The 24,116-nt window shown below is 38.1% G+C and overlaps 1 protein-coding gene across 12 annotated transcripts in view; it reads right to left on the bottom strand.

Annotated features, from left to right (window-relative positions):
• GRIK1 (glutamate ionotropic receptor kainate type subunit 1) overlaps positions 1–24,116 on the bottom strand; it is a gene marked incomplete at both ends in the record, with an annotated part of 430,476 nt that overhangs the window by 145,503 nt on the left and 260,857 nt on the right. For 7 of the 12 annotated variants that reach the window (XM_082839549.1, XM_082839554.1, XM_082839553.1 and 4 more), the window contains 3 exons: positions 8,388–8,569; positions 18,688–18,945; positions 22,568–22,735. In XM_082839549.1, the coding sequence (XP_082695675.1) occupies positions 8,388–8,569; positions 18,688–18,945; positions 22,568–22,735 (608 nt within the window). The remainder of the gene's footprint in view (positions 1–8,387; positions 8,570–18,687; positions 18,946–22,567; positions 22,736–24,116) is intronic. The other 5 variants (XM_082839550.1, XM_082839552.1, XM_082839551.1 and 2 more) reach the window with 2 other exon arrangements.

Below are 24,116 nucleotides of genomic sequence, written 5' to 3'. Positions count from 1 at the left end.
ATAAAGGGGTGGGGCGGGCACTCAGGAATTTCAAACTTGAGAGGTGTAAGATCAGATATTTTATTTAAAATGAACAGTTTTTGAGGTCACATGGAGGCTGGGTAGAGAAAAGGAGAGGGAGGGGACTTGTGACTGAGAGATTAATTGTTCTAGCACAGGAGGAAGATGAGGAAAGTGATGGAGAAAAGGAGGTAGAATCTGAAACATATTTAGAAGGCAGAATCTACAGCATTTGGTAACTAATAAATAGGAAAGGTGAGGGAGAGTCAAGGCGATTCCCAGGTTTCTGGCTTGAGTAAGCGAATGGTATTTCTGGTTGGCGGGGGAAAGGATGAGTAGGAAGATGCAATATGTTAAGTCTGGCATGGAGATTTAATGACATCAGATGAGATCCTCATAAGGTTGTGAGACTTGGTAATTCAGACTGAAAGGAGGTTTGGGAACCACTATTGTGATATGATAGAGGAGATGATGCAGTGATAGAGTTAGGATTGGGAAGCACTGTATCACTCTTGTAGTTTTGCCTAGATACCATATCACTAATAATACTGGCGATGCTAATAACATGTGGAATACTTCATGCATCAGTAGTGGGCTGCTTAGTGCCTTATAGGCATTGTCACATTTAACATTTCTCAAAACAGCACGAGCTATGGGCTATGACATTCCTATTTTACAGATGCAGCAAAGAACAAATAACTAAGTCCTCTACTAAATAACCTCATTCAATACATTGAAGTTTTTCACAGCACTTTATTCTCCCTTTACCCTGGCACAGTCTTTAGCACATAGAAAACAGCCAATACATGTCAACTGAATAAATGGTGACATTTAGATCTTACAGAATCATGCTTATAACAGAAAGTATGTGGCTAACAGTCACGGGGAAAGTAGGGTGGAGGGATATTTTTGGTAAAACCTTGCATCTATGAAGGGTTGAAAAAGCAGGTATGGTTAACATAATGAAGTGATTTTTAACCTGCTTCAGTCTTCAGCCTTCTTTAGGGAATCAGATAGAAGCTATGGATCTTTTCCCCTGAGAAAGTCACGCCGAGGGGCACAGACATCCTCAAACTTTTGAATAGAGCTGAGGATCACTGATCCTGCTACAGGCTTAAGACATACTTTTTGTTATACACATCTTCAAATTCCTTGCATGATTCCTTTTAAATTATCCCCACCTTCCTTGCAAAGATAATTTCTCTTATTGCCTATTACAGCCAAATTTTGATGTAGCTGGAATTAAGCATTAGAGCATTTCTGAGGCACATATGTGATTTTTATTACCTCTCAATTTGGATTGAAACAAATCTAAGTCTTTTTCAAAATCTACTCATTGGAGGTTTTAGAGCATCCTCAAAAGGGCATCCTGTACACTAAGAATACAAACAAATTGCAAACCCTTTCAGTAAATTTTTGATTATTCATAGAGGTCAATTAATTCTTGTGTATATTAATAACATACTCACATCTATGAACCGCTCTTTATAATCCAAACAAACTATGTGCTCAGGAAATGTAAAGAGATTTTAATATCAGCCTGAGAGAAACATAATTAGAATAGTAATGTGTTGTCAAAAAAATTATATAACTGCAAATTATCATCCAGTTAGTATAAACTGAGATTCAACATGATTACATTGTCAGGATTTATCCAAAGTAATGAACTTCTTATCAATTAAGTATCTCAAAGACTACCAAAGGACTCTAAAAAACCTTACAAAAGAATGAACTGCTTAATTATTTCCCCATTTCTTTGAAAGCTTACTAAGTACAAGGCAATGTGCAAGTTCTTTATGTCTAGATGCTAGTAAGAGGATTCTTGATTCCTTGTATGCATGGAAGCTCAGAGCTGGAGGGAAGCTTAACAACAGTTAGAATCTAATCCAACAATCCTATTTTACAGGTGAGGTGACTGGGTCTCAGAAAAACAAACAGACTCCCTCAAAGTAGCATATTAAGACGGGCTAAGAAACTCAGTTCAGAGGCACATTAGACCCTGGTTTGAAATTCCAGCCTTGCTATTGAGTGTATGCTCTGGAACCTCATCTGTAACATGGGATATTTTGAGGCAGTAAATAGATAACACTCCAGTCAAATACATAGTCTATTCTGGCACACAATGACTACCCAATAAATGGCATTTATTTTATCTTATTAGGGGAAGAGCAGAGTTTGCAACTGCATCTCCCAACTTTCAGTCTAAGACTCTAGTCACTGTCCCCTACTGCTTTAGAAATTAGCTTCATGGTCTCCAACCAGTAAATTGGCATTAGATAGCTAAACTCTTGTGACATGCATTTTCAAGGTCTCTTTTTGCCTTAAGGTGGCAGAGATTTGGGGTTTTGTTGTGTTTTCATTGTTGTATCTTTATCACCTTCAATCAGTGCTCAACAAATATGTGTTGAATGAAAAAATGAATTTCCTTACTATGTCCGCACCACATTCACTACTTGGCTTCAATATAAACAACATTTCTTGAGAACTTGTGTAAACTAGAGATGATTGGATGTTTGAGAATCAAGGAAATAACACATCCAAGAAGTATGAAGCTTAACTAAAATGTGTTCCAGGTTCCATTACTTGGAGAATCAGTTGACTTCTTGGTGTACGTAACAGTAGCAGAATAGGATACTTTCTTTTCCTTTTAAATCCTGAGATAAGTTTCAAATCCCACCTTAGCCACTTGCTGGCTCTGTGACTTTGGGCAAGTTACAAAATCTCTCTGAAATCTGTCAGTTTCTTGTATGCAGAATTTTCTCATAAAAATTAAATGAGTGATGCATTTCACTTGCTTAGCACAGTGCCTGGCACATAATAAGTGTTGAGTAAAATGTAGCCCTAAGGTCTTTGGCTTATTTTATGTGTTTATGATTAGAAATAACAGACTTGGGGATCTGACTTAGCTGGTGCAGGTCCCAAACACAGAATTGCAACCTTTTAGCACATCACAGCTGTACTGCTTGACTTGATGTTTTCTGTCCTAAGAGATGAAGGCTGATGGTACTTCTGTCCTGTGAAAACATGAAATGAAACCCATCTAACTACCTCTGCTTGCCTTGATCAGAGATGTTAGGCATAACTTATATGGGGACAAAAATCCATGCACAAAATTATTTGATTAATCAGCATTGCCATTGCACTTCTTAGCAGAGGGAAGTCAAGCATTTAAGAAATACATTTTCTGCCTGGTCTTGTTTTTATGTTAATTGAAACAGAAGAAAAACAAAATAGAAACAAAAGCACACAAATGTTGACAGGAGAAAATGCAATATAATTCTACAAAATATTTTGGTACTAAAATGTTCTATGGAGGCTAATGGCTCAATTATAGCTTAATGCTCATTGCCACGAGTGTTGAAGGAGGAAAAACATCTCCCCTCTGAAGCACTTGTTCATGTAAACAAGACAGCAGTTTTCCTGAGTCAGAAACAGTATGTTCATGCTCATCCACTGACCACTCTCTAGCTCAGGGAATTGGCCCAGCCCTGAAACAGCTTCCCTGCTAGATGAAGCACCACTGAATCCCTTCCCTCCCTATCAGAGACCCATTAGGTTTCACTATGCTTGAAGTAGTGACCTGCTTTCTCAATCCTATTACAGGATTTGAAAACGACTCTGCAGTTCTCCAAAGAGGCAAATTTATTTTCAGGAAGGAGAATCATGAGCTCAAATGCATTACAGTTCTTAATAATACAGAATTTCAGGGTTGAATGAAACCTTCCTTTTGAGGAAACTGAGGCACAGAGGGGTGACTTGTTCAAATGTGCTTGGAAGAGTTGAGAGTTCAGCATACTGAGTGGAGTGGAAGAAAGGTGATTTGTGAGATTACTGATTAAGAGCTTCTAAGCACAGTTCTTGGATCATTCATTTCATCTATTCATTCAACATAGATGTATTGGTCACTCGTTGTGTGTCAAATAATGTAATAGATGTTGGGGATTTGGGAGAACAAGACAAAGAAAGCTCCCGTCCTTTTGGAGTTTACAGTATAGTAGGGGATAGAGATAACAAATGAATCAATGTCCTTAATTAATTATAGATTTTTATTAGGGTTACAGAGCAACTAAGTAGAGTGCAAGGTCATAAGGAATGAGACAATAGTTTCTTCTCCTTTATCTCCCAAGAGTTAATCATGAAGGCTTAGGTGAGGCAGACTTTGGAAAAGAATGTTCCAGGTGTTGGCAACTGCAAGTGCAAAGGCCATAAAGTAGGGAAAGGAGGGCATGTTACATGACCAGGCAGAGTGCCCTTGAAATAGTGTATTGGAAGCTGGAGGCTGGCAGGGAGGCTGGAGGGGGCGGATGGGTCACATAATGCAGGCCACAGATTTTCGCATTAAAAGCATGCTCAGTAGATAAAATTAACGCTGTCCCTGAGCTTCAACTTTCATTTCCAGAAAAAAAAGATAGTACTAATTATATCAATGATTATTATGTCAATTCAAGGAGATGGTTGCTTATCACCCAGCATGGCACTAGGCACATGTTAGGAATTCCCTACCTAGAGTCGTCCTACCCTGTGCCTCACCTTTATTTGTTTTGTTTTTGTTTTCGTTTCTTTGGCTGCACTGTGTGGCATGCAGAATCTTAGTTCCCCTGCAGTGGCAGCACAGAGTCCTCACCACTGGACTGCCAGGGAATTCCCCTGTGCCTCAGCCTTAAATTCATCTTCCATCAGCCACTCCCTTGGGAGAACCATACTCAGATTGAAGGTGCAAGTGCGGTGGATGGTGAGCCATCAGTGGGAAGACAGAGGGACGTGGGGGGTGTGGGAGTGAGGAGGGGCTGGGGACCTGGGATTTCCACATTAAAGACAGGCTAAGGAGAGATCAGCATCCTCTAAAAGCAGCAGGATGCCTGCTGGGAGGTGATGCATGGACAGGGAGAGAAGAAGACATGCAGTGACCTGACGGCTCCCATGTGTGGGCTGCTGGTTTTTGGGGCCACTCTCAGACTGCAGAAATTCACGAAGACCATTTCTTGTTATAAGAGCCGTGCTCCCCTGTAGCCTAATCAAGTCTTGAAATTTGAATTTCTAACTAATTTGGGGGAAATAAATTTTCAGATTCTCATCATATAGTACTTGTTAAATATGAATAGAAATAATCACTTTGCTGAAGTGATTATCATGCCCAAGAATAATTATAGACTTTTCCCCAATTTTTACTTTTAGATAAATGTCAAATATCTTCTTTAAAGTACATTTGATTTATTTTTTCTTAAGAATCATTAAAAAGTAGTAAAATATGATGAAGGTGCAGGGAAGTACAGGGAAATAATGAGAAATGTGCATGAGAAGAAAGATACGTTGACCTGGCAGAGAAAATTTTCTCAGCAGTGATTTTAGTCACCAAAGAAGTAAAAGCTATTAATACTAATTTCATCTAAAGGAGACCAGCAGCGAGTGGTGTTTTCCCCAGACATTTCTGGAAGCCTAGTTCAGAATGGTTATCTATTATGAAATGGGGGCCCATTATGGTAAAGTAGGCATTCAGGATCTGAGATCATAGGGCAGGCTGGCTATTCAGAGAATGACCTTGTATGAGGCACTTAACCTATCTGAGCTTCAGTTTTCTCAGCTCTGAAGTGAGAATACCAAATTTACTTCAGGATAAACTGAGATGACATACAGGGTGCGAGACACCATCTTTGGTACCTCAGTAAAAGATATAAGTCTCTTTCCTTCCTTTCTTTCTCTCAGGAGAAAGGGTGGTTGAGCAGTGGCTGGCAACAGGACCCTGAACTCCTGAACCCTCAGACTCCCTAGAGACACTCCGCAGACAGATTCAGGAAAGGTCTCTGAAAGAGTTTCTACATGTTGTTGTCCAGGACTAATGGAGCAAGTTAAAATGGAATCACACAGAGTACTAGTGTCTCATCTTGACTAGAATAGAAAGTCCTATGGTCTTCATTATAACTTTTCAAACCATAAGAGTCTCTTGGAGGTCCAAATGAAGCCCATTAAGCCAACCTGGATCCTTTGCTGTGATTTCACAATGAGCAACAGTTCTTTCACATGCAGTAAGGTAAGGGTTTCATGCTGGAAGCTTTTAAAAAAGTTCTCCACCCCTCCCAATCTTTTCAGATCATGGGTCTAGAACAAAGAGAGGATGAACAGTCTTTGAGTCACTTCCCCCAAGCTTCACAGCCAATCGTACCATTCACGTGATTAGGAAAAGCAAACACAAGATAAAACATGGTAAGGCAGGATGGAGAAATGTTTGTGCCAACGGCTTGTGCAAAGTGGAACTAATCCTACTTCTCTTTGCCCCTGCCAGACATTTCTTGAGAGGGCTTCTCTTAGATGATTTTCTGTGTCTTTTTGGTTTTTTTTTATTTCTAATTTTCCTTTGAATGATATAATCTCCATGCCACGAGGAAAGAACAACTTACATCAAAGGAATTTTATATCCACATTTATCAAAATACAGGAGAAACTCTAGCAGCCCCTGCCCATATTCCCTTGCCTATTCCAAGCCTGCCCTTTGGGAGAGATATGACCAGTTATGTGAGCCAAGTGGATTTCTAACTAAGAGAATCCTCATCAGCAAATCATTCTCTTAAATGTAACAGAAGTCCCTAGATTCTGTTAAGAAAGACTCTTGGGAAGGGATACTTCTTGGCATTTTGAGGGCTATGCATAAAATCTGGATGTTTTTCTCATTTCTGGCCCATACTCCATTACACATTTTAATGACTGTATTAAATTCTCAGATGAAGGCTTAAGATAAAGAGAAGCTGATGATATTTATTCACCTTTCAAGTTCTTTAGTTGCTGACATCACTGCAGCATGCTTGCTTTCTTTACTGAGAGGTACTTATAATATCTAAAGACTTGTTAATGCAACTATAGTCTAGAAGTAAGCAACAGATAGTCTGCCTAACTGGAGAAGCAACGTGTCACTGTGGAGAAAGCATCAGATGGGATAAAGGAGGCTCAGTGCCCGTTCCTGGCTGTGTCACTCTGGGAAAGTTATTTTATCTCCTATAAAGTGAGAGGATTAGCCTTGATGACGTCTACGATTGTTTGCAACCACAATTTATAATATGTTCTATGACTCAGTGGCTTCTGAGAAATGCCCTTCCAGTGTGAGATATAGCACTGGAGAGTCAGGCTGGGTGACTGCACCCAGAGAGCTCTTCTAAGTGACTCAGAAACCCACAGTTCTGCATTTGTATGGAGGGGTTGGTATACTTGTGAAATTAGTGCCCATTACCAGTCAACCCAACAGTACACCCCAGACATTTTAAACTAGGGAGTGTAATAACACCTTGTGCCATTTTAGGTAAGAACATTGCCTCATGCCACAGTAATCACTTAAATATAGAGAGGCACCCATTAGGCCAAGTAAATATAACCTGGCTATTTTATTCCTACTTTCCCCAAAATTTAATCCCCTGATTTTTTATTAGTGCTTCTATTTTAAACATCTGGCTTGCCTTTCCCATTGTCTCTGTCTATGCTAGAGTTTCTCAGCCTCAGGTCTATTGGCATTTTAGGCTACGTAGTTCTTTGTTGTGGGGTGGTGGGGGGGATCCTGTGTCTTATAGGATGTTTAGCAGCACCTCTAACTGCTAGCTGTCAGTAAAGTGCCACCATCCCCAATATGACACCAGAAATGTCTCTGGACATTGACAGAAGTTTCCGAGGGGGTGAAATCACGCTGGGTTGAGAACTACGAGTCTACGTTTAATCTTTTTTAAAATTTATTTTTAATCTATTTTTTATTTTGATTCTGAGTTTTCTTTCTTAGACATAAGACCAGTGCTATATCCTGAAGTGCCCAGAAAGTATTAACACTGTTGTTATCATTCTTAATGTTATTAAGATCTTTCATTTATATAAGATTTCACAATTTATTGTTTCCACCCACATTACCCGTGGAGATTAATGCATGACAGCTCATTGTCTGTAATAAATTAGAAGAGAGAAGCATCTTTTCCATGACTCTCTCCATGTCCCTTTTTCACTGTGCTTGGAATCTTGCATGTTTGACAAAAGAGGTCTTGCCATGAGGAAGATGTATTTAGGACAAGTAAGGCATTGTGTAAATGAAATCTAGCTTGTTTTTTTCAAAGACATAAAAGAGGAGATGCTTAATCAACTTGAAATGATACTTTTCTCCTCTCAATCTCTGCTGGCAGGATCTATATATCTCCGAGTATGTACACAGGACCACACATCTACAACTACATACGAACAGGTGGCTTCAAAGAGGTCTGAGCCCTATGACTCTTTAAAAGGGTTCTGAAATCTGCAATCTTCAGCCTAAAGTGGACTGCTGGCATTTTATCATGCTGCACTAAGTGAAAGCAGATGGCATGTCTGAGAAAGATAAACAAACTCATCTCCCAATATTTTCACCTCCTTCTTACCCCTCTTACCTGCTTAAGGATTTCAGCGGCTGTTTCATGTGAACAATCAAATATCACATAGAACTCCTTGCCTTTCTTCATCTCCTTGAGTAAAGGCTTGGCATCTTTATTCCCAGAGGGCAGCTGGCGGATTTTGATTTTAATGTTATATCTGGAGGGAGCTTTGATGAGCTCTTGCAGACGAATGAGACCTAGAAAATGACATTCAATCATGCAACAAACTGTTCTGTCCAAAGTATGTTTATTGCCATTTATAGGCAAACTCATATAATTCCCAAAATGTATCAAGACGCCATCTACCTAAAGGTTACGTTATTGACTTCTCATTTGTCATTCCTCTTTCTATGAAATTCCTCTTTCTATATGGATTATACTGTATTTTCCTTTTGTGGGTATGTGTGGCTGGAAGCACAATTTTCCCAAGAGGATTCTGAATTTTTTAGAATGCAACTGTCCTCTCCAGCTTTCACCACAAATCTTTAACAAATCAAGTCAATACTGTAAAACTTTTGTAAACAAAAAGTTGCTTGAAGTTTCCAAAGATGCTTTTTGAAATGGATAACACCCATTCACTTTAGAACACTAGAATTTCTTGGGGTTATAAACCTCTGTAAACCTTTCAGCAAGTTTTTATATATAACATACTGTTTACCAGCTAATTGGTTGACTGTTCTATATAATCTTCCAGTTCCTGCCATATAAGCTATTTATAAATGGCTTATTGTATTTTCTTTCTAATATAATTGAACATCGTATGGGAAAATACTTTCTTGATTTAAAAGAAAAGATGATAGAATTTTAAAAGATTATGATAATAAGGGCAGAAACAAATTCTTTAAAAATACACCATTGGTAATTGTAGGAAAGTGTATACAGCCAACTAACTTGATGAAGAATGTTTAATTCACCACAAATATGAATCCACCAAACTGCACCATTTTTTTAATAGAAGTGCTTTAATAGGGCAAGACCAATAGCTATATGAAGCCTCCATCTAATTTCCCCTAATATTAACTGGTGTTCACTACACTGCATGATGTTGGCTCTTACTCAAGGACGACCATTGGAAAATTGAATATTTTTTATTACACGGTCTGTGCCTTCAGGATGTGTCAGCTTCAAGTAATCAATAGGAAATATTAAGCTTTGTCACTATTCAGATAGAAATCGTGGCACGCACTGTGCAAGACACAGCATGGATGCCAGCTACCTCTGGACTTGATGCACTTTTTAAATTTTCTTGTTTTATTTATTTAGTTATTTGTTTTCCCTAGAAGCTACATTTTTGTGTCTAAGATGTTATAAGATTCCTCTGTACCTTGGGTAGGTGTGGTCCTGAAGTACAGTAAATTTGTAAGCTATTCTTCAGAGTCAAGTGGACCAGGGCAAGGAAGGAAGGAGTTGTAGAACCGTATCAAGATTTAGTGCTCATTATCTTTTTTAAAAAAAATTGTATTTATTTTATTTTTGGCTACACTGGGTCTTTGTTGCTGCATGTGGACTTTTCTCTAGTTGAGGTGAGCGGGGGCTACTCTTCATTGTGGTGCGTGGGCTTCTCATTGCGGTGGCTTCTCTTGTTGCAGAGCACGGGCTCTAGGCGTGCGGGCTCTAGGCATGCAGGCTCTAGAGCGCAGGCTCAGTAGTTGTGGTGCACGGGCTTAGTTGCTCCGCGGACTAGGGCTTGAACCCGTGTCCCCTGCATTGGCAGGTGGATTCTTAACCACTGTACCACCAGGGAAGCCCTCATTATCCTTTTTAATTTCTTTAACATAAAAATAGAAATTGTTAGAATGATAGGCTTCCTGGGTTCTTGATTCTTTTCAAATCAACCAATGTGACTGAAGGCTCCCAAGCACCAGTGAGTCACTTGTCCTCTTACTTCCAGAATCACTTGTCCTGAGCAACTGATGAGTCTTAATAGAAGAAAACTGAGCACATGGATTTGTGTATTTGTTAATCCTAACAATAACCTTATGAAGCAAGGGTTATCATCTTCATAATTTCAAGTAAGAAAACCAAGGCTTGGAGCAATTAAGTAACTTACTCAGGGTTACAAAGATAGGAGGAGCTATGGATTCAAATTGCTTGTGAGTCTAGCACTCAGTCTTTCCATGTCACCATCATGCCTTACAAATACAAATTGTTGGTGCTTGAAGGACCAGATATAGCTTTGGATTATTTGATAAGAGAGGTAAAGAGTAGAAAGAGGTACCCATTCTCCTTTCTTCTTTACTCCAGGCTGCTTGTGAGTCTCTCTTGTTTTTATTGTTTGTTTATTTGTTTGTTTTTTTCCTATCGCCTTCCTGCTTTGCAATCGCTTCCTTTTTTTTTTTTTTTTGAGCATGACCACAAGGGAGATCAACATGGCCTTTAAATAAAATGGGAAAAATCTTTAAGAAGTACATTTCATATGCTGCAATGAACTGCTCTTTTGTTCTTTGCTAAATGGAATGTCAATCTTGAAGTTCATTTTCCTATCATGATGACTTAGATGCATGTTAATGGCATTTAAAGTTGAATATATTCTCTCCCTTCATTCATTCATTTTTATGGGAAAACATTTTCTGGATGTTCACTCCATGCCAAGTCCCATCCATGTTAAGGGCTGGAAATATAACATGAACACATCTTGCTTTAAGGTCCGCACAGCCCACAGAAGGAGTTCATCCCATTGAATCTTGTATTATGCATGGGGCATCACTTATTACTTAATTTGATAAACTATGACCTGAGGCTGACAGGGGCTGGAGCAACTTGCTCAAGGTTGTGTAAGGCTATCATGTGGCAGATCTAGGGTTTAAAGCTAGTTCCACCTCTGACTCCCCAAGCTAGGGCTCTTTCATCAAATCAGTGGCTCCCCCTGACTTTGAGATTTAAGATCAACTAACTAACTGGCTGAATGACTAACTAACTATATAAATAAATATCTGGATAAATAGAGAAAAAAATTTAAAAAATTTGGACCAGCATAAAACTTTCAGCCTTTATTTAGTAAATAAAGCTGTTAATAAACAGGTTTCCTCCTCAAAAAAAGTAACTGTGAGCTTTCACAATTGTTTCACAAAAGAAATTTATTTTAATACCAATAGAGGAGAAAGGGGAACTCAGTACAAAAGATTAGTTTTTAATTGGACTAAATTTACCTTTCAGAAAAACTCACTACTAAGCCCTAGTTTTCTCTTTTTGTCCATATGCAGGTGAACTGGCCTCAGGAAAGGAGAAGATCAGCAGATTTAAAGGTTACAGACCCAAGATGTAGGAAGAACAAAGAGCAAGAAACAGGGAGGTTTACATTTCTCTTTCGAAGCAATTGTTTGCTTAAAAGAAGCCTTGCTGCCTTCATTAGCAAACATCACACAATTTACAATTAGAAAGGCTTTTTAGTCCACAGGAGACAAAATTTAGAGAAAGCTTTCCCTTTTATTTGCATTTTACAGCAATCCAGCAATCCATTACACTTCATTGTAAAAAGTTACAACTTGTCTTTAAATAAGTCGTTACTTCAGGGAAAGAAAATTGATATAGGCACAATTCCTAACTTTGCTAATGGCCCTCCTGTGTGTGGATGCCGGCCCTGCCAGAGTGACCCAGTGCTTCTAGGATGGGACTCCAATTGCAGAGAATGGTAAGGGTGCATGCAAACCTGGCAATGGTGATGGATTTTCTAGTCCATTGCAGGAGAGACACTTTAAAAATGAAATGCAGAAAAGGAGATAACTAAACAAACCGAATAGAGAGACATTCTACAGTAAAACTGGTATGGACTCTTCAAAAATATCAAGGTCATGAAAGACAAGGGAAGGCCAGACTGTTTTAGACCAAAGGAGACTAAAACGACCTGACAGCTAAATGCAGTGAGTGATCCTGGATTAAAAAAAAAAAACTGCAATTGGGACAATTAGGGAAACTAGAATATCGTATATATCTATATAGACATTAATATCGATATAGATGTTAAAAACTGTATCCGTGTTAAGTTTCCTGTGTTTGATAACTGTAGTGTGGTTATAAAAAGGAAGGTCCTTGTTCTTAGGAAATATATGCTAATGTATTTAGAGGTAAAATGGTCATGCTGTCTGTCACTTACTTTCAAATCGACAATACTACTACTTGTTGTTGCTGTTGTTATATTGAGAGAAGCATAGAGCATTAAGCAAATGTGATCAAATGATGACAACTGCTGAACTTAGATGCAGGATGTACAGAAGTTCATTGTACCTTTCTTGCCATTTTTCTGTAAGTTCAAATCTTTCTTAATAAAAAGACAAAATATGAGCCTCCTGCATCCACTCCCACCTCTAGTAATGCAATTGGAAATTGCACCTTTGGTTTGAAAAGTGCTTGAGAGCAAGGAGTCTGTTTATTTCACATGAGTTTGATCTGGGCTCTGCATGTAGAGATAACGTTCAAAAGTGCTCAAATTCTAAACTCTTTCTTTGGCCATCTATCTACTCTGTGCACTCAGATATAACACAGAAAAGTGCTGATTGTATGCACATAGACTCTGGGAACAGGTGGAGCATATGGAGGAGAAAAAAAGAACATGCTATTTCCAGTAGCTGTTTAAAATTTTCCCTGTCTTCTCCTTAAATAATAATAAACTTTGCTATTTGCATTGCCCCTTTTTATGAAGTATCCTGCTTGTCTTATAAATAGCTCAGTAAACCTCAGAATATACCTCTGAGGTGGATAGGTGTCAGTGCAGTTTTACAGTAAGGAAAGTGAGGCACAGTGAGGTTAATTGTTTGGATTGGCCTTGAAAATGAGTTACAGAAGCCAGAAATTGGAAGAGACCTTAAAGGTCAAGCCCCTACTTGATGCATGAATTGCCGCTACACAGCTGTTGCTGAACACCTCTTGGTTCGAGAAATTCTCTACCTCACTTTTTGCAACTCAATCCATTTCTGGACAGTCTTAGTTATATTTAATGAGCAGCAGTTCAAAAGAAAAGTACCTAGGTTTTCTTGAGTCTTAGTCCAATTCCCTTTTCATTGTACCACAACAGTGGATTTGATGTCATAAAAATGAATGTAATAAACCATTGGGACCCAAAGATAAGATCGCACATTTTAAATGTTAATTTCATCTTCATTTGAACTTGGAAACATGCAAAATGGCATTTCACAAACCTGTTGGTATATTAATGTATCCAAATCTAATAGGATTCTTAAGGGGATCTATATACCCTCCAGAGGGGAGGAAAAACTCAGAACTGAGAAAAGGAGATGGGTAAGTGAGTGAATTACCTGCGGAAATACAGCACTTATAAGTGCAGATCTCCATACATACGATTTTTCAAAAGTGCATCAAAAAAGGCTAAAGACTTCCCAAAAGAAAAATTGTGTTCCTTGATCGCAAAGAACCTCATTGAAGAATCCAGTCAAAATATTTTAGATTAACTATGCTGCATTTAGCTCTATCAGTATGTTTTGGTCCTAAATTCTGGCCAATATCAATGGTAGCTAAAAATAATAAACCACCATGAAATATCTAAAAATTGATTTACTGAGCAGAACTCTGAAAATTTGATAGGGTTCTGGTCAGGGGACTGGAGTGGGTAAATAGGAAGGGTAAAAAAGAGTAAGGGCAGAAGAAAGGGAACTATAATATATTATCTTGTTGGTGCTGAATGCCAAGGACTTTCCATTCTCCAACTATTTCAGGTGGAATTTTGGGAGGGCATGTGGTAGAGTGTTTTGGCTAGCATGAGTCATCATAACAACACAGAGGTGTGAATTGTGATTGCTAAGGTGAAATGATTCACTTATTCTTTTACTTGGCACTGATTGTTTACATTTTGGCTTAATCACCTATGTCAAAATGTTTAATTTTCTTCAAGTCTAAATTTTAGGGCTCGTCAAGATTCTTGGTTCTGAACAATATATTCTTTCTATTTTCTATGGGGAAATGAAGGAAAATATAATAAGCATAACAAATCTAAGTCACTATTTAAATATAGCCCAAAGAGTAGCTATTGCACTTATTTACAGGGTGGTTGAGCATATTAAATGAGTTAATTATATAAAATAACTATAACAATGCATGGCAATCAGTCAGCACTTCAAGAATTTAGTTATTGTGATTTTTGTGGTTGTCATTTTTCTTGGGTTTTCTTTCTGGATTTAATGTTTCTTTCAATCACTGACATTTTTATGTATATTAATTTTATCTCAAATGAATCCTCATTGTAAAGCTTTGAGACTATGTTTTAAGTAAGTGACAAATAATAGTTCTTTATGGCAGGTTGCATTTTATAAATCTCATGGCTCTGGTGTGTTGAGAAAAATGATTTAAGGCAACCGTGGATGAAAAAATCCCTCTTAAGTACTATGTGTTATGAACACATCTGGCTGCAGCTCACTTCTCTGATGGCCTCATCTAGTCCCATGTATATGCTGAGGACCCTCAATTTTGTATCCCCAGCCTACACCACATTCCTGAACTCTAGAGTCATATATTAACTGCCTACTCATTGCCTCTTTTTGGATGTCTAGTAGACATTGCAAAATCAAACTTAACATATTCATGACTGAACTCCTGATAGCCTTATTTCTCCAAACTATGTCCATTTATCCGTTTCTCCATCTCAGGCAATGGCAACTCCATCTTTTGGCTCAGGCCAAAAAGCTTAGGGTCATCTTTGACTCCTCTATTTTTCTCACTCAGCCTCCACCCCTCAGAGAATTATTCCAGCTCAACATCAAAGTATTTCCAGAATCTGACCATTTCTTACTCCTCTGTTGCTATCACCTTCATCTCTTGCCTTGATTTCTCTAGTAGCCTCCAATTTTATGCTTCCCTCTCTATGCCATTTTATTAATACAAGGGCCAGAGTGATCTTTTTATGGTATAAATCTGATCATGTCACTCCTCTTCTGAAAACTCTCCAATGTCTTCCCATTTCATGAGGAACAAAAGCTCTTCCAATAATCTACAAAGCCCTCCATGATCATGAAGACCCTCCTCTCTGACCCCACCACCCTTCCCATCTCAGTCTGATCCAACCACACTGGCTTCCTTGTTTGTTGTAAATAAAGGTTTATTGGAACACAACATACCTGTTCATTTATATTTTGCCTGTGGCTGTGTTCTTGCTACCTCAGCAGAGTGGGATAGTTGTGATCAAGACACTATGGCCCATGAAGCTTAAGCTATATAGTATGTAACCCTTTTGAGAGAAAAGCTTCCTGGTCCCTGTCCTACAAAATCAGCTATGGCTACATTTCACTAAGATTAGCCTTGAGAAAGCAGAAACTGTTGAATATTCTCCACACTGCATTTGGTGCTCAGCTTCTCAGCTCTTTTTGAAGTGTGTGAAGGGATAGAAGCCAGGCTTCCACCAGGGGTCTAAAGAAGCAGAGGGGATGAGCAATGAGCAGTGATTTCGCATTGCCTAGGGTCACCTCTTAATGAGGGAGTCAGAGAGAAGTAGATGACTGATGGGAAGAATATCCAGGCACCAGAGAGAGAGATGTGAGGCAAAACTCCCTCCGGGGGCTTCTCTGGTGGCGCAGTGGTTGAGAGTCCGCCTGCCGATGCAGGGGACACAGGTTCGTGCCCCGGTCCGGGAAGATCCCACATACCGCGGAGCGGCTTGGCCTGTGAGCCATGGCCGCTGAGCCTGCGCGTCCGGAGCCTGTGCTCCGCGACGGGAGAGGCCACAACAGTGAGAGGCCCGCGTACAGCAAAAACAAACAAACAAACAACAACAACAAAAACTCCCTCCAGCAGTTCTCTAGGGTCTTTCTACATTTGCTCTTCCAGAGGACAGAATTCTGCCTGCTAGTATTTAGTGATTTGGATTTTGTCCTTAGAGACACGCACAGTGCTCCCATTGACTTCAATGGGAGTCACGGACCATTTGGTCCCTTAGACATCTGCACTGGCTTCAGGTTATTTCACAAACTCCTAAACAAATCCCAGTAAAGTGCTCTTTAATGGGTAGTTAATTCTGGTGTAAGAGGAGGTGCTGAGCACACCTAAGTCCTTTTTTATCCTTCAGGTTTAGTAAGTTTTCTTTTTATGACTTGATAATTACTGCAACCAAAACCCTGAGTCAAGCAGTATTAAACCCACTCATAGTCAAAAGATGTCTTCTTCTATTGATCTCAGTTGACCTGTTTACTCTCTGGGTTCCAATTTAATGGCTCAATTGATTATTCATTTACATTTTTAATGTCTTTGGGAGTAAAATCATTTTAACATCAATCGTCTCTAACTTAATGGGCAAAATACAGACTCATTTGGATTGTCAATTTCAGCAAGTATATATTGAGCAACTGAGTTCAGGTGAACTTAACAAGGATGAAAGGAGATTTCAGTTTCTTGTAAAAGGTAATAGAAATGATAGTTTGAATTTCCTCTTATGCAAAATGGCTGTCAACTATGGGTACTCACTTAAAATCAAAAGGGTGGTTAGGACATCAACTTTTATGTTATCCTTTTGCAAATTATAATTTTTCTAAATACAATTATGCTCACACCTTTAGTTGAATTCTTTCTTAAATTAAATCCAGATGCCTCAATATTATTCATTGATTTGTTTTCCTTTTAGATGGCCTGGCATTGCTGGAAATGGTAGAAATAGTGAGAGAAAATTATGCTATAGAGTGTACTACATAATGAGAAATAGTATTATTTTATTAACTCGTGGAATTCTCTATTTACAAAGGTAGACAACATGGAAGGCCTTACCATACCTATATATAATATCTATATCTTAAGGCTCTTTAAATATACTTATGGAGTTCCTTTGATAATATATTTTCTTCCTTCACAGCAAGCAAGTGAAGCTCTAAAAATATGACTATCCTTCCCAGTAGGACTGTTTTGAATATAATATTTATAAATTATATATACAATCACCTACCTTCACTTCTTTCTCAAATGAGATGAGGTATAAGAAAATACATAAATGTATAATTCCAACCACAATGGTCACTTTTACCTGACAGTTTAAAATGGAAGCAGAATTTAGTGCCAAATAGAGGAGGCTCACTATTCATCCTCTGAGGAACAGTAAATGCTAGTGCTTGGTGGAAATGAGTGAGAAAAATGAAATACTATTAAAAAGTTCAAAAGTGCTTTGCTTTGTTAATTTTCACTGATACTTTTATTAGTCTTATTACCAAATGTGTAGATTAAGGAAAGGAGCTAATTTCAATTCTTGAAGAAAAAATATTCAGAAAGTAAACAGTACTGTGTTAGGTAGCAGATTATAAAAAGATAAAATTCCAACTTTTTGGAATTCCTAGTCTCAAAAACATTTAAGCAGATAATTGAAGCATGTGATATAATGCTTATATTTACACCCTGCTACTAATTCCTAATGTCGTCTCAGTGAGCTTTAAAAAGAAATGATATTTGGGCGTGATCATGGAGAATGAGGTAGCTTATCACCTTGGGGGTTATGTGGAGGATTATGCAAAGTTAGGGGCCAGCCTCAGAAAGAGTAGGGATGGACTTGGGGATATTTAAGAAGTGATGTAACAGTACAGGGATGTAGAGCAGCTGGTGCCTGGGTTAATGGAGATGAAAATGATTAGATGGTGAAGAGCTTTAAATTAGAATTGGACTTTCCTATGTGGACAATGAAGAGTCACTGGAAGAATTTAACTGAATAAAAGGGATCTGAAACTCCAACAAACCTCAAAATGTAAACAGGAGGCAAAGGGGGAAGATGCCAGTGAGAGAAACTTGAAATGGGAGAGAGTCAGAGAAATGTCTAGTGAGGCGCTGAGCACCCCTTGTCTGTCCTTCATCCTAAAATAAGCAGACAGAACAAAGCAAGCTTCACTAAGGGTTCATTACTGGGGTTCATAGTCCTTTTCGCATGAAATGGTCAGATTTTATTGATACAACCTCTAACATTATTCCTCTGTGTATGTACTTTAGAAACTTTTCAAGGCATTAATGCAGCTACTTATTGAATTGGAATCATACTTCATGGTCAATTTCAAACTTTCTCTGCATTATTTAAGAATGGAGTCGTGGTCAGTCTTAACAGAGTTGGATACATTAAATTACATCTTTAATATTCAGATTGGATTACAACATATATTAATAAGGTGATATTTCTTTTAAAAAAGTGCCTTAAGTTTGATGATGAATGGGTCATCAGAAAGGGTCAACTCACCAAAAGGAAAAGGAATTAGCTACACATGGCATTTCCCAATTAGAAAACTCAATTAGCTTCATATAAAATAACATGTTCATGCACTCTGCCTGATGAGTCAAGGCCTGTAGCAAATTCTGGTTCCCTTTTTCCAGACCAGACATGGCCATGTGAGGGCTTGTGTGAGTCCCATACCTGTGCTGTCTTCATACACCACAGTCACTGTTTTCCAGTTGTAGTAGAGGACCAGATCCAGGACTGCTCTGCTGATAGCTGCATAATCTGGGTAGAGGTTGACGTAAAACAGGTCTTTGTTGTCCACTGAAGGGTGTTTCCAGCGAGTCTGTATATGTGGAACTTCGAGAGCATTGCAAATAGACTGCACAGCACTGACAGAGGAGCTATGGGAAGGGCCAAAGAGAGCAGCCACACCAAGAGCCAGCTGGTCACATGCTGATGTCCACAGACAAGGAGGGGGTGGAGAGGGAAAGCAGGGAAGAGGGGAGAGAAAGAGAGAGTTCTGTGAATTTAATCTTCCCTTTCATGGTTCCTCCTTATTTTCGCTATTGGAAACTATTATCCACTCTCCATCTGTATGCTGAGGAAATATGCTTCATCCAGCTTCCAATATTCCTGAGATACTAAATATTAGAGATGTAAATGGAGAAATGATTAGCAACACATCACAAGGCCAATTCCCTGCAAACAAAAATGAGCTGTTGGTCTCACTTCATTACTTTTTTTTTTCTTTTTAATTTGGTCATGCCACGTGGCATGTGGGATCTTAGTTCCCCGACTAGGGATCGAACCCCCAGCCCCTGCATTGGAAGCATTGACTCTTAACCACTGGACTGCCGGGGAAGTCCTCATTTCATTACTTTTAATCAGATGGAGTCTAAATCTCTTGCTTGGTGTGGTGTTACCCAGAAGCACTCAGAGCTATTCTTTAAACCATTTGCCAAGTGAATGTCATATAAATCAAGTTCTGTCATCTGGCAATGTGGCAATGAAGGTATTAATGGGTCAGAGAATTCAGAAGACTCTCTGGGTGGCTGCAGAGTACTTTAGTTCCAGTCCTTCCCAAAACTGAGAAAGGAGGTCCAGGATATTGAAAAATTGCTAAAGAATGTTAAGTGATACTGATAGCTAATTAATTATAGAATAATAGATTAGCATAGCTTAAAGGGATCTTAGAAGACATTTTCTCCAACCCACTAATGTCATAGGCAATGAAGTGAGTCAGGGCCACTGGACAGTGGCAGAACTGACCAGAGCCCAGGGATCCAGCTCAAGGACAGGCTTCTTTCTATTTCAATATCAGCCAACATGCACACAAAAATTAATTTTTAACATTTATTTATTTTTTGCATTATAAGATTATATACACACATTGAGATAATTTAGACTATTGAAAAGTGTAAGGAAGAAAAAAGACTCTGAAATTCCATCACTGGGATAATATCTATTCATAGTTTGGTGTTCTAATTTATTAAAAAATTGAACATGATATAGATACAGTTTGATACATTGCTTTCTGTATTTAACACTAAGTTTAATGCTAAAAGCACACCCTTTCCCCTAAGTCATCACAAATTCTGCAAAAGTATATTTTTAGTGTCATAGAATAGCCTAATCCATGAGTATGTCATTACTTATTTAACTAGTCCTATGATACTGAATATTTAAGCTGCTCCTAATTTTTGGTTATTATAAGTAATATTATAAGTGCTTATCTTAGTTCTTATATTTTTCTCTAAATTTCACATTATTTTCTTTGAGTAGATTGAAATCTGTAATTAAAGGGTATTGATATTTTTAAGTCACTTGATACATATAAACCAAATTTCCTTCCAGAAATGTTGGGACAGATTATCTTCTATAACAATGTAAAATAGTGCCTACTCATTTTATGCTGGCATAAATTTATGCTGGCATTAAATATAAATGTAAAAACATTTCAAATTTACATTTTAATTTTAGTTTAAAGGGATTTGGAACTGCCAAGAAACAATAGTTGAATATTTGAATTAAATAATAGCAAAATATTTAAATGAAATTGTCAATTTTTATCATAATGCCATCACACAAATAAAAATAAGTATAAAAATTATATGTCTTTGTCAAAATTATCTGACTTGATTTAGAGAGAAAATTAATAAGTAATATTTGAGAGCCATATTTCAAATATCTGTGGGACAGCAAATGTTCACAAGGAACTTTCTGACACTGTGCTCTTTGGTACTGAATTATCACATGAGGTATGAAGACATAACTTTCTGTATTAAGTGCTAGAAGTGAAAACTGTCCTCAGAAGCTCATTTTCTGGATGTGCTTTCATTGGTTAGCAAGAAAAAATGAGGGCATGAAAGTATATGAACTATTACTTCATCTAGAGTAGGCAGTGGATTGAGATTCCTGCTAATATTTAGCTCTGGGATGCTAATATTACTTGACAAAAAAGCAATCCTTTTGAATTCTGTTTGCCAGCAAATTACCAGTTTTAAGAAGTTTTGGGGGTGTTTAATTTACAAGTATGGCAGGTACTTCAGGTCACAAAAACGCTTTGGATTTTAAATGTGGTTGGCTTTCTGAGGTATTTATTCAACAATGTTTTGTGTGAGTGCGTGTGTGAGAGAGAGAGACAGAGAGAGAGAGAGACAGAGAGAAACAGAGAGAGAGAAACAGAGACAGACAGAGACACAGAAAGGGAGATATGGAGAGAGGAAGATAGAGATCTAACACATAGAGATAATTTATGTGAAGATGCCTTGTAAACTTTAAAGTGCTGTATAAACATAACATTTTATTATTTGTCATAGACAACTCTGACCTGTATAGTACCTACAACTCCATCCATCTTTGAAAATAAAATATTCTTATACTAAGATCATGCCATACAGTAAAAAATAAAAATAAAAAATTCATTATACTATTCCATTTTCATCTGTGCTCCCAGGAGAACAAGTTTCACATTTTTTTTTGTAAAGGACACTAACAATCTTGCAGAAGAGTCTACTAGGTGCAATCCAAACTGGGTTAATTCTATGTGGAAACAATCAATATTTAGTTACTTAGAAATCAACATGAACATGGCATTCATTGTATTCCATTTACTTGTGTGTGTTTGATGGGCAAAGCTTTCCTCTAGGAGAGAAAGAGCCTCTCCTATTCTGGGGTGATGTACCCACACAAACTCCTGTATGGAGGTCCAACAACTCCCTAGTTAGAGGCCAGCCTTCAAGCATGTCAAATGTAGCTTCAAAGAGTCGTCTTGGAAGTGTCCGAAGGATGTGTAAACAAGCCCCACCCTTCCAATGACTCTTTCCATGAGACAAACCTTGCAGCCTGCGTACAAATTAGATTACTTTTTAGGAACTTGTCTTCTTTTCAGATGCAAAAGGGAATCAAATGTGGAGATTGTTCTCCTAGGTTTAATTTTCTTTGACCCCAAGTCCCTTGCTTGCTTGTATCGTTGCATTAATTTTTTTCTTAATTTTTTCCTTTTTTAAAATTGACATATAATCAACACATAACATTATAACATTTCAGGTGTAAAACATAATGATTCAATGTTTATAATCTTCACATTTCTATGATCTTGTGGAAAGGGGTTAGAAAATTATTTGAGAGGATGGTAGGTAAACCCAGTAGCTCACAACCTGTTAAGATTCAGGTTGTGAATTCTGTGTGTTGTGGGCATTTCCACATGCTAATTGCGTATGACCTTCCACAAAGTTTTATTTGACTGCACTGTACAATTTCATGGTGGCGTCTCAGCCTCAGGAAGGAAAAAACAGATCAAGCTTGACATTTTCCATTCACAGCTGAACCAGTTAATCATAGAGTGGAGGGCACTGAAGGCTAAGCTAATCAGAAAGGCCCAGAAAACAGAGCTAGGTAACATCCATTAGGATGGTTCAGATTGTACTGGACAGTGACATCTTGCACCAAAAGTTCCTGCAAACCCATTTGCACAGAGATGTCCACTTTGAAAAAGAGCAGGTAGCAAAAAGAAGTTGACTTGTAGAGCAGACATATCACCCAAAGAAGCTTTTAAAAGTGTGAAAATAGTTACCTCTCCGTGAGGCTTCAAAACTATCAAAAAGGTTAATTCTCTGAATGTCATAGGTTAATGTGGTGTTAGGCATCAGGGTTCGATTTCTGTTAATGCTGGTGACTGCAAACTTGAACGCTAATTCTTCAACATTAACAGGTTCATTTTCCACAGTTTCAAAAATTCCTCCTGCAGAAGCAAAAGAGATACATGAGAAGCATTAGTTACATTATTCATGTGCATTTTTCAAAAAGAAGAATATAAATGATACAAACAAAAGGCCCAAAAGAATAAAAGCAGGAATGGTCAGAACAGATCCCAAAACCAGTGTTAAAAGTTAAGTGTATCAGCATGTGTCAGATGCAGATAAAATTTCATACATGTGCTTAAGATTTCAAATCCAATACTTGACTGTGTAATACCTATCAGACGGTGAATGAACTCTAAATATTTACTACCATGTAAAGTATGACTGATAATATGGTGGAGGATGATTTTCTACAGTTTGGACATGAATCACTCTGTGGTTGACCTAAGCACAATTTCAGTTGTATCCTGGTAGGATCATCCTTCCTTAGAATGAAACTCCTGCTATTCAGAAGCAGACATTCTAGACTCCAGAAGCATCATGCAGAGTTGAGTAGAGTCAAAATGAGTCATATAGGCATTTTTTTCAAAATGAAAAGATCTCTTCTTCTTTGTGGCTCAGAATTCTGGGGTCATATGCTAGAACTTTCCAAAGTGCATGGGCAGATTCAAAAAACTATGTTCTACATTTGTTTTGTTTTGTTTTGAGAAACTGGTCCTGCCCCAAAGCAAACCTGTATCCTGTCTCTGGAGAAATAAATTCCCCCACTCAACAAACACATGCATTAAGCCTCTGATATCTTAAAAATGAGGACCTCATCACAAGCAACAATACAAAGTATCAGCACTTAAAGCCTCATCAGAGAATTCAGCTCTGGCTTTGTTGTTGACAGAGGCAATTTAAGTATTATTAACTGCATATTCTTAATGTACTTTAAGAGCTGTCTTGGGATTATCAACAGAAACAGAACATACAGTAGAGGCTCTTAGCTGGCCTCTGCTTAACTTACTCCTTGATTGACCAATAAACCTCATTTTCTTTGAAAAAACATATGAATTGGTGCCCATAGAATGCTGAATACTTATAACTAGTAGATTACTTTCATCTACTATCACCACTGAGTGATTCCTTACCTAAGGCCAGTTGTAGGATTTTAGCAAACTTATATATGTTAGATTGGTTTGTGAGCGCTTCAAGTTTTCCCTCCACTCAAAAAAAAAAAAAAAAAAAAGATAAGGGAGCTTCAAGATGCTGGAAGAGTAAGACACAGAGATCACCTTCCTCCCCAAAAATACATCAGAAATACATCTACATGTGGAACGACTCCTACAGAACACTTACTGAACGCTGGCAGAAGACCTCAGACCTCCTAAAAGGCAAGAAACTCCCCCGCGTACCTGGGTAGGGCAAAAGAAAACAACAGGGACAAAAGAATAGGGACAGGACCTGCGCCTTGGGGAGGGAGCTGTGAAGGAGGAAAGG

Source organism: Leucopleurus acutus (genome assembly GCF_964270905.1).
Source record: "Leucopleurus acutus genome assembly, chromosome: 5".
NCBI lineage: Eukaryota > Metazoa > Chordata > Mammalia > Artiodactyla > Delphinidae > Leucopleurus > Leucopleurus acutus.
Note: the sequence above shows the minus strand (reverse complement) of the source record. Positions and strands in the feature narration are given on the sequence as shown.